We start from the raw sequence: 12000 nt of genomic DNA on the forward strand, positions 1-12000 counted from the left end.
GATGTTTATTAATATTAACCATATTAACAATTTAAATTACAAATATGTACATACACTATTGGTCAAAAGTTTGGGGCTCAGTTTTTTTTTCTCATGTATTTTTTAAGGCGGCATTTATTAAATGTAAAAAATGTAAAATTGTTAAATATTTATAAAATTTTTAAATACTGTAACTGATTTCTTATTGTATGTAGTTTGAATTATTACTCCAGTCATTATTGCTTTTATTACTTTTACTAATAATAAAAATAATAATAATAAAAATAAAGAATTAATATTAGAGGAATTTCTAAAGGGTCATGTGACTGAAGACTGAAGTAATTAAGCTGAAAAATCATCATTAAAAGTACTGGAATGATTTATTAAATTAAATGATAAACTACTTTTGAACAGTTATTTTATAGTGCAATAACATTTCACAATTTGTACTGTATTTTTGACTAAATAAATGCAGCCTTTGTGAGCAGGAGAAGCTTATTTTAAAACCCCAAATTTTGACCGGTAGTGTTCATGTTAAATATTAGTAATACATTTATATACATATTATTTTGCAATAATAATAACATCAGTGACATGTTGCAAAAATGTAAACATCAAAATCAGAAATGGGAAAAAAATATTTATCTCATTTGAAATAGCTGGTTTTAAATTGATGCTACATGTGTAATTTGCATGTGATTGTAAAGCTGAATTTTCAGCAGCCATTACTTTAGTTTATTTAGGATTATTAGTGTTATGACCCTGCAAAAAATCATTCTAATATGGTGATTTGCTGCTCAAGAAACATTTATTGTTATTATTTATGTGGAATAAGATTGTGATGAGTAGACAGACAAGAATTCTTGAACATTTTCAATAATAAATATTTTCCTAATACAGTGCTCACCATATATGAGTACACCCCTCAAAAATCTCTCTTTTAAATTCGCATTTTTAATAGGAAGATATACATTATTAAATTTCTGCAAATACATTAGATTATTCAGTACTGAAGACAAATCTGGAGCTTATCTAACAAATAACTTACGATAACGGTCCAAAAACCGTACACCCAAATGTATATGTTATAGAAAAATATTATTTTAAAAATAAAATCACGAGAAGCAAAAAAATGTTGTTGAAATTTTGTAGTTTGTAATTTTTCTTTGCAATATTTTGCTTGAATTTAATTCTATGATCTTTCAATATCTTAACATGTTTGGTTACTAAAATATAATTTTAATAAATGTATCTATTTAATAAATCTGTTTTGTTTAAATGCACCAACATACATTGCACCAATACACTGAGAAATGGATACAAATATTCATTTTCAAAATGGGCTGTACTCTGTGTTTACTGTCAGTTTTAAATGTGATATTAATATGTGATATAAGTATTGTTTTATCTGACTGACAGCTTTTTTTTTTTTTTAAACAAATGATAGCCTTTTTAAAAGCCATTTTTCATTCTTTTTAATGTCAATTAGATTCTTGTTAGAATAGTTATAATTAGCAAAAGCGGTTGCTGGTCTTAAATATATAATTATATAACACTGTAAAAAGATGGCAGATAAAAAAAGACTAAAAGAGCAAAAATACATACAGTAAGTTGAACACTTTTCTTGCTTAGGCTTACTTAATAAGACAAAATATATACAGTAGTCTGCACAAACCTACTTAAAAATCCTTAAATGAAAGTTTTTTTTTTAATTCAGTCAAAATTCTGAATGACTGATATTGATAAACACAAATCCAGCTAATTATAATCTTTTTAAAGTTTAGACCAACTGAATAAAGCAATCAAAACTATTAATATTAGCACATATCATTCTGAAAATGTATCCGTTTGCTACCATACCAACTAATTCATTTCCAAAAAAATAAAAAAGGTCTTTGTGGTCTCTCTCCAGCACTTCTCAGAGCAGATGGAGGACTTCTCCAATGACCTTTTCAACAGTTTTTTCGATGATCATCTGTTGGCGGAGAGGAACCCGTTGCTGGATATGGATCTGGACCCTCCAAACCCTGACATCCAGGCAGAACACAGTTACTCTCTCAGCGAGGACTCTGCCCCACAATCCCCCTCCATACCCATCAAATCAGACGACGATGCAGGTTAGTGACCAACATACTCTATTTATGCTTCTACTTTCCTGCCATCCATCCACACAAACACACACACACACACACACACACACACACACACACACACACACACACACACACACACACACACACACACACACACACACACACACACACACACACACACACACAAAAACTTGTTAGATTATCTGTGGAAGCTTATAAAGCCTAGTTCAGACAGTTCAAAGGATCATCAGTCAACAGCTTTGTTTTCTCTTTTTCCTCTGTCTCTTTCTTTTCTTTGCATCTCTCCTCCTTATCTCCCGAAGCACCCGTGCAGCACAGGGTTCCTTGACGAAGCTCAAGCCAAGAGCTCAGTCTTGCATTGGAAGCTGGGAATTCCAGGAAGACAGCCAACACTCACACTCGCTCGCTCTTTCTGTCAGTTCATCCGTCTGTCTCTCTCTTTCTCACATACGCCACGATCAGGCCAGGGAACTGTAGACATCTATAAAATAAAAAAAGGATCTGGTTTCCAGCTTGGGATGGAGAATTTGGTGGGGGTGGCCCAGAGAGTTGCATCATCCTGAACTTGGGATGACTATGCGAGGAGAGTGTGTGCGCAGACTGCTGCTTCTTTCCAGTCAGGCTTTAAATCAACAAATCCTTAAAAAAGCATGGAGGTACTGCAGGATTTTTTGATCCGTTTTATCCAGACTGTACTGCTCTCAACATCCAAACCAAAGGTTTTTCTGGATCCATTTATGCTGTTGTTTCATTCTCATTGTCTTCTAGCTCAAAGAACTGAGTTTCTGTCATAGAATTTTTCAAATGTGTGTACTTTTAGTGATACAGCAGCACTTGTGCTATTGAGGTACAATCCAAAGAAACATATCAGCAGAGTGTGATTTGTTAAAAAAAATAAGGTTGTCATATTAAGCTTTGATGAAAAAAACAACAACTTAAAATTGTTATCATTGCATCTGCTTGCCTGATACATACTTTCAAAAACATAATTGGATGTTTTCACACCTGCTTTATTTAATTTGGTTGAATCGCTCTAGAGTTCGTTTTCCCTCTTGGTCATTTGGGCAGGTGTGAATTTAGCAATCGCACTTGAGATTTACCCCCTGCTTGAGGAGGTGGTCTTGGTGGTCTTGGTACGCTTTCAATTAAACCCTGAAGTGGTTAGCTTATGGTGAGAACATGATCCGAACTAAAACAGACCCAAAAAGTACTGTGCATTTTTGGACTAGTTCAGCTGCCGTAGTCTGATACACTGTCCTATCCTATGGGGTGTGGAGGAAAAATATTTGTTGACAGCGCTTTACCAACAATTTTTTGCCAGAGAGAGGAAGAGAGGCAAAAAACATTAGCTGATGGATCGTTGGTAATATTTCCAGAAGATGACCAAGTTACAGTTTAGTTAAAACTTGCAATGCACCTTCACTGTTTGCAATGCATTAAAACATTGTTTTCCAGCCACAGCCATAGATCTCAAAATGTATAGTTTGTTTAAAGCAGAGATGCCCAAACTAGGTCTGAGAAGAGACTAATGGGAGGGTTTGAGGCAAATCCCTTTAACTGAGTTTGTCATTTCTAATATAACATAGCTTTTTTGATTGTTTTATTGTTGAGCTACAAAAAAAGCAAAAAAAAAAATATATATATATATATATATTTTAAATGTTTCAATTACATGTTTTAAATTAATCAGATTTTTAAAAATAGTGTAAATACTGTTAATCTATGGACAGAGAACAATGCCTAAGACATCAAATCAAGGCAAAAACAGGCACAGCTTGACTCGCGCATTCAGCATTGAACTCCATTCTGTTATAAATGTAATTGTTTTTGTTTTTACTGTTATAAATGTATTATTAAAACTAATGCATTAGTAATATAAAGGAATGATTTACAGTTATTTTTAAATATTATTAATTACCCATGACAACTTTAATGTAATACAGTTTGCTATATTTACCTTCGGCCCACAGCCCCCAAGTTTGCTTTTTGGCCCTTCATAAGAAAAAGTTTGGGCACCCCTGGTCTAAAGTTATGTATACAAACTATATAGTATACTATGAGCAAGGATACAATCAGCCAGCGCAGTCGTCCCTCCATAGTAAAAAGCGACATTTTGTGCCTGCCGGTTTGTTTACTTGCGAGAGTTCCATTGGCATTTTCTTGCACATTAAATCTGAAAAATCGAAAAGCAGTTTAGGAAATGCGTTCAATAAAATCCGGCCAATGAGTGAGTTGGATTTTGTCACATGACTGCATTTGGGTTCTTTTCAACTGGTTCGGACCAAATCAATCGGTGTGGTATGTAAAGTAACATTGAAAATGTATTATTTGTTGCCCTTGGTCTGGAGTCTGGACCAAATGAACTGATCCACAGATATGAAAGCACCCGATCTTTGCCAGCTCTTTTTATTGTTGTTTTATTCAATAGTAATCTCCAGATGTTTGTGAGGGGTTATTGATGTCAGTCTGCATATGTAAGGGACATTGCATTGCTCTGCTCATCTTTGGTAGCTCTTTTGATCGAGTAAAACATTGCCATATTTAGCTGAGCTGGAAGTGATTACAGAACATGGAAGTTTGTTGCGCATGATCCTCATCAAATTTTTATTGAAGAAATTTAAACTGTTTAAATAATGTGTTATTCATTTAATCCAATGAAAAAGTGATGGCAAGGACAGTCGTTGTGCTGACATCAGATACTCTCGCCTCCTTTCATAAATTTGGATAACTTGTAAAACTAACTGTTTGAATTGCCATTGATAGAATGCACAAAATATGTGATATTACCGCACAGTATTTCTCTATTTAAAAGAAGAATCTGTGATACATGTAACAAATGTTGAACATGGGAAATACATCTAATTGAGAACTAGAAGTAGAGGATATGGAAGAGCTAAGACAGGTAAATCCCACCACCATCCTTGATAAGTTATACCCTATGTATTTATACAGTCTATTAACTGATTCATGTGTGTATTTTGAGATAAATGTGTACAAAGATGTCCTACTGATGCTAACGTAGCAGCAGCTCTTGTACACCTATAGCAACAATTTTTGCTCATTGGGAGTGTAGGGATTTTAGATGACCACAATGAGTTCAGGTGTTTCAGTAGTGTGTGACCCATAAACCTGCCCCTATAAAGACCATGAGCAACTTTAGGGGGCACTTAAAGTAAGCACTGACTGGTTCACTACTTCGTCTCCTGTTGCTCTGCAGTAACTTTAAACCTGCTAATGAGCATCGCTCTTCCGTCTCCATCGGCCTGGAGTCGCCTCATTATGATACCTGCTGTCCTGAGAGAGATCAAAGCCTTACAGTGCCCTATGGGCAGCAGCTTCTGTAGAATATAAGGTGGGACTTCAGAGATTTGCATGTAAATGTAGCCTTTGTACATATTATTAAATACATTCCTATAAGCCAAGCTTCTGATGAACGAGAATATGTACAGTTATAATTAAACTTAAGCCGAATCTGAAGTCTGTTTATACCTGACACAATATGCCTTACTTTACTTCCATCTTTTAGAACAAGTGCACATTTCCTGAGCCAATTGAAGTCCGTTTACTCTGATCTGTTAGTCTGACTTAGAGTGGTCTGATTTTAGTCAGATTAAAGAGATTACATGGCATTGAAAAGAACTTACCAGAAGTGAAGGATAACATCATTGCCATCGGCTTTAGTTTTCAAGATCCAAACGTTTAAATTGGTTTTCGATTTTGATCCCCATATGGTGTCTTTAGATCCTAGATTAGGGGTCTGAACTTGTTCCTAGAGGGCCACTGTCCTGCATAGTTTAGCTGTAACCCTCATTAGTTAAAGCAGCTAATCGAGGTCTTCATGACTCGCTGGAGAAGTCCAGGCTAATATGTTGGAGCTAGTTGAAGCTAAACTTTCCAAGTTGTAGGCCAGAAACAGTAACTGACACATAGTTCGACTAGACTATCCAGAAAAAGTTTCCTAGTTGAATTGCTTCTCCACTGCAGTTTTGCAATGCTTGCTGGTCTACTAGTCTTTCCAGGTTGGTTTTCTAATACTTAGTGCTATTTTGGTGCTTAAGTAAATGTGCCTTTTTAGCAGGGATGTCTATACACCTTTGTTTTAATGTATGTAGAGAGAATGAAGGTGTGAGTAAGAGATTCATCATAGATCCATGAGACTGAGTTGACACCTCTGATCTATAAAGAAGTCTGTTCTTATCAATTTTGAAAAAGCTGTAAAGGAGACTAATCCCTTATTCACAATAGAGAAGAGTGTGTTTGCTTTGCACCCTGGTGAAGGACAGACTCTTCTGGTCTAATCTGCTGTTCTGAACTGATGGTTTGGGCTTTTTTACAGAGGTTCCCTACAGACACAGAGCTCTGAAGTATAAAATCCAGCGCTCTCCACTGAACAGTAGAACTCCTAAAGAGCTTTGCTCTCCTGTTGTAATCAGACTCCTGCTGATGTCCTTCCCTAACAGAGGGCTAACATGAAAAACCTGCCATCCATCTTTTACAAGGCCGCATAATGTTTTATCGATCCTGCCGTGGAGTCTGCACACAAATGCTACCGAGGGCGATGTGATAACGAGGGCTCTCACTTTATGCAGTCCTTTCCTCTGCTTTGAAGCGTCCAGACATGTCGAGCTGTTCTCAAGCCACCCTAATCTCTCACCTGCCCTCCTCCCACCCCACAGGCTTTTGTGTTAACAGTATAAAGAGAGGCTGCTTTGCTTTAACCTTCTGGTCATTAACTGAGTCTGTCCCCCTCACCTGCATCATAACAGCCTCCATATGAAACCCCTCTCCATGAGGCATGGAGTGTGAAAGTCATCACTTTTCTGATAATATCCCTCATTGTGCTATTGAAGTTATAATCTTGTGCCTTTGGCCCTGTTTACACCTGGTCCATTTTTAATATATATATAATCAAAAGTGGTCATAGCTAGCCTTAAGTATTATCATTCTATATGTCATTCCCAAAATAAAACACTTAAATCAGTTCACTAAAAATAAAACAAAACTTTAAAATGTAACAAACATCAGTATTTTTCATTGTGTTATTTCTCTCCTCAGATTCAGAAGCAATGTGGTCATTTAGTCAGGATCTCACAGCCATTCTAGTGAAGCAGGAGCCCAGCCTGATGTCAGAGAACTGCCCGGAAACAGCGCCGCCTCTGGCCAACAGCAGCACCTGCTCACCGCCTCTCACTCTCGCTCCTCCGCCACAGAGGAACCACAGTGGAGAAAAGGTAAGAGAAGCTTCTCTTGGCTACCACTTTTTTACTTCATCTTTTCCAGATCACTAAAAAAGTTTGAAAAGGGATGCAGAGCTTGTTGTGTCGCCATTAATGCCTTTTATTTACTTTTAAATAGTGGGTTTGTCCAGTAGCATTTGATCTGTTGCTCAAGGCATAAGTTGAAAAATATTTAACTTTTCGAGTGTCATGCAATCAGATTGCCTTATGCAAATACTAGTACAGACACTAGCCAATCATGTTTGTGCAACACCAGAAAATAGCCAAAGACTATAGAATATACAAGACATGTCTTATATAGTTTTGAATGAGGAAAAGTGTAACAGTCAATCTGGTGAATGAAGACCCGTCTGCTAGTACAGGAGATAATCATTGATCGCTATAGACTGATGTTTTTTCAGGGGGAGCAGCTCGGACCAGACGTGTGTACTTACGACAGTTTAATGGTCAACAAACGCACTGGAATCTCAGCGAATACTTGCTTCACAGACATAAGAAATATATCCACATAAAGCTTCAAATATGTGCTTTCAATTGAACCAAGTGCACTTGATAAGAGAGGGTTTTTGGTTTTGTAATCCGAATAAAAAGAATGCGAGGTACAGTCTGTCCTGTCAAACGCACATCCCTTGTAAGCATCTACTCAAACGCCTATAAACAAAGAGTCGCTGTCATTTCTGGAAGAGATTTGCCATCAAGACCAAGTTGTGAACTTCAGAAGAGCAGCGTGATCTAATGTGTTGAACAGCCATGAATGTGGTCTGCGTTGTGATCTCGTTCCTTTCGAGTGAGCATGCGTATTAGCATGGGCACCCTGACAAAAAAAGCTGATTTTGTTTGATTTGAACGCTTAGAAATGAAAATCATAAGATGGTTGTGGTTTAATTTTTTGGTGGTTACAAATATGTAAAGTAATCTTGAGCTTGGCCAACAGTTTTGGAGAGTTTGATGTTTCCCCATTCAAACAGAATGCCCGAGCATACTGCCTGAGAGGCATTTCAAAGATGGCCATCGAGTAAAATGACTTGCCTAAAAGGGACTTTGAAATAGCGTTCTTTACGATCAGTCTTTATATATATTTTTATATACTACTACTTCTGTGCCTTTTTTACCCTGTTCAAGCTGGATGTGATTGGTTACCAAGCATTAATACCAACACCTCATGTAAATGGGCCATAATGGTTAGAGAGTTAGACTAGTAACCCAAAGGTTTTGTGTTTGAGTCTTGGTACAGAAAGAGATTGTAGGTGGTATGAGTGAGTACACACAACTTCCCCCCTGGTGTAATTTATATAAATTTAAAAAACAAAGTACAAATTTCTAGTATGGGACGGACCCCATATTAGTCACATGTTGCAACTTTCACTTTGCTACCTTTGAGTGGGAATTTTCAGAGTTAACTGTATCTCAGCAGATAATGGTGAACCTTGCACACACTGCACACCAGAGGGACCATTATGTTAGTATGACAATGAAAACCACACACACACACACATATGCATCATGTGCTCATTTACTCAGCTGGCAGCTTACTCCACTTCTCTGCCCAGTGAACATGTTCGCAGTACGAGTGTGTGTGTGAGGACTTGAACTTATTGAAGCATGGGAATCGGCTCCAGCAGCATCAGTGTTGAGTTGAGAGTAGATTAGTTCTTTGTGGCTGCCGAGGCCGTACAGATCTGGCAGTAAACTCTCTACCAGAGCCATGGAACTGCTCTCTTCTCCGTGACTTGACACTAACTCAGGCCAGACTTTCCTCCAGCTCCCATAAACTCTGCCCTCTGTCAGGAGCTGGACTGCGTTGACTGTGTGCTGTATGAAGATACCAGTCAACAAAACAAGCAAACACCCTCAACATTCTTTGCTTGGGAAAAAAATGTGGTCAAGAATACCTAGGCTGTGTTAAATCATATTCAGGATGGATGGGCTTTCTTAAGCACACGTCCTTTATTTAAGAAGGGGAGCAAAAAACGCACATGGTGTAAAGCTGTTCTGACGTCCCATCGGGTTCTGCTAGACTGTCAGTGCAGCTGTACTGGAGAGCCTCCTTGTGCAGACTGTGTGCCACAGGAAGAGCGGCTCTTGCCAGATAAACACAAACCATATAAAACATGGCATTAAGAAACTGCACACCATAATAACTATAATTCATGATCTGCATATATTACATAATCCTAAGGCAGTGCGCTGGAACCTTTCTGGGGCCACCATGGAATGTTGAAGTGGTCCAAAGTCTTAGTCCAACCAAAACAGATTCTGACCTGATTTTGCTGTAGTTTAATTTTAATGAAGCTTGACTTGAAGGGAGGAATGTACAATTTTATTAGCTATTTAAAATATGTTTGCATAGAAAGTTTGTGTCTGTGTTTGCATTCACATTTATCTGTGTATTATTTTACATAAGGCTGATAGGCTGCCTGACCCCTGAAATGAGACGTCAATTAAGAGTTATAAAAATCAGGGTGGTTTTTAATTTGCAAATGCAAATTAAACAAACGTAAACATTTGAGCAGCTTACAGTGTCATCAGTATTGTCAGCCATGCTTGCTTCTTTTGATGTAGTCCATTTAGCAACTTGCATTTGCACTTTTATCGCACAAATTTCAGTATGCGCATCAAAAAAGGTCATGAGATTTTTTGATAAGAGATCATGTAATAATGAAAATGTGCGTGAATAGACAAAACAGCAAGCTGAGCACTCTGTAAACCATCTGAACGGTTGTTTTGGTCATTCTAAAACGCCTTACCATTTAAGTATTAGTGTTATTATATTATTAATGACCTCCAGAATCAAGAGCATCTGTGCTCCGCGTCTGACACCTTCAAACGCCACCGCGTGTTCACTGCATGTCAGGATTGCCTTCTGAGGCGCAAGTGATTTATTAGATGAAGAAAATATTGATGCAGCTTCTCCTGCTGCAGCAAATTCAGTTTTTACTGTTGATATTGGGCGCCAGTTATTAAGGAAGTGATGATTTTGTTTGCTTTGACTCATTGGATGGAAACGCTTTTTTATTTGCACTTCTTTTATGCGATAATCCAGTTTTGCGCATAAAGTTCATTCACATTTTAAGATGGAAACATAGCCATTGAACCACTTTTTTGGCTTTGGAAGTTAATCATAATACTTTTAAACTTTTTTATTTGGCTGACCTGAAATAGATATACTATAAGTTGCTGATATACTATAAATCTAAACTATAAATTTCCTAATAACAGCTTATTTATTGAACTGTTATACAGTAGCAAGCTCACACTCGCAGTTCCAGTGTTGTCTGCTTATTAATAGCAAATCAAAAGAACTCGTGATTCTGTTCAGTCTCTGAATACACTTAAGGACACTTAATAAAGAAGAAACCAGATTGTAAAGAGTCGTGACTTAAAGCACTGCAGGTTTTTAAAAACTCTGACAATTTCTAAACTAGGTCTGATGCATTTTACAGTTTATGTGTAGTCTTTTTTTTTCTTTACCAGCTTGAGTTGGTGGGGAACACCGTCCACTGGCCCAGAAAATATTGAGCGGGTGGTGTGAAGTGAAGGGTACAGCAGCTCCTCTGATCTGAGACTCATGTCACCTCTCTTTGTGCTTGATGGTTGGTCGCTGGCCAGACTGTGTGTGGTTAGCAGGCGGGTTGCCTTTGCTCTGTCAGTGTAAACAGTTTGAGTCTGCCTTCAGCTGTGTTTACTGTCTCAGACATCCAGCATGGAGCACATTTAGTCCAGTAACCTAACAGTTCAGAACTATCAAATATCTTCCACTACTACTACAGACCGCTTCAGTCTGATATCATCAAAAGCTTTTAGATAAAACTGACTGGTGTCTCAGTGCCATGTTCAGTATTGCTGTAAAGTGCATTGAGGAAGCACAGGCCGTATGTTTCCCTCTATAAATATCTGTTTTGTGATTTAATGTTATAATCAATAAGAATTACATTTGACTTCCCCACTGTGATGCCTTTTTTTAATACTGGTTGTTTAATGATTTATTTTGAAGAAAGGCATTTAGAAATAAATGAACGTTTAATGTTGATGTTAATGATTGTGTCACTGTTCTGTTAGGGCTCCAAAGGCCTGAGCTCAAACTCTGTTCCTGCAATCAAAGCTGAGCCCCGCGAGGCGAACCAGTTCCTCAACGTGCCCTCAGGTGGGTGTAGACACAATCTTTAGTCTTGCTTTTAATCTCTTTATGATGTGCTGTTTGATTAAACTGTGTCTGGCAGTGGACAGAGACACTGGCATACAAGCAACCCTGTGCACTTTTCAACATGGCTGTCCTTCATATAAAATAATAAAAGCATGCACAGTAGCCCTCAACTTAAATGCTAGATGGTCGGTGAAGGTTTTTCATTCTGGTTTAATGTTGGCAAATCGAAGCAAATTAGCTGTCTTTTATGCCGTTCCCTCGCTCTAAGGTCATTTCAGGGTTATAAATACTCTAATGGTGTGTTCCTTTTCCAGAGGAAATGAGGCTTAGTGTGAGTGTTTCTTTATTTAACTTTTGCATGTGTTTAACAATCTCTCAGATCTCAACTTTAGCCTTTTCTGAATGGCCCATTGATGAAAACAGGATCTGACGTAAGCTTTGAGCTCCCATTGTAGCTTATATGGCATACAGTGAAATACTTTATGCGAGTGTTGGTTTTTAACATATTATATGTGTATTGAAAATA

The 12000-nt window shown here is 37.5% G+C and overlaps 1 protein-coding gene across 2 annotated transcripts in view; it reads left to right on the top strand.

The window, feature by feature from the left end:
• The window catches only part of creb3l1 (cAMP responsive element binding protein 3-like 1), a 57043-nt gene that overhangs the window by 24525 nt on the left and 20518 nt on the right, over positions 1 to 12000 (top strand). For both annotated transcript variants that reach the window (NR_199880.1, NM_001243038.2), the window contains exons 2-4: positions 1892 to 2096; positions 7149 to 7324; positions 11390 to 11474. Coding sequence is in view for 1 of the 2 variants with exons in the window: in NM_001243038.2 (NP_001229967.2) it covers positions 1892 to 2096; positions 7149 to 7324; positions 11390 to 11474 (466 nt within the window). In the remaining variant the exon portion in view is untranslated. The remainder of the gene's footprint in view (positions 1 to 1891; positions 2097 to 7148; positions 7325 to 11389; positions 11475 to 12000) is intronic.

Source organism: Danio rerio, chromosome 7, assembly GCF_052040795.2.
Source record: "Danio rerio strain M-AB ecotype USA chromosome 7, GRCz13ab, whole genome shotgun sequence".
Taxonomy (NCBI): domain Eukaryota; kingdom Metazoa; phylum Chordata; class Actinopteri; order Cypriniformes; family Danionidae; genus Danio; species Danio rerio.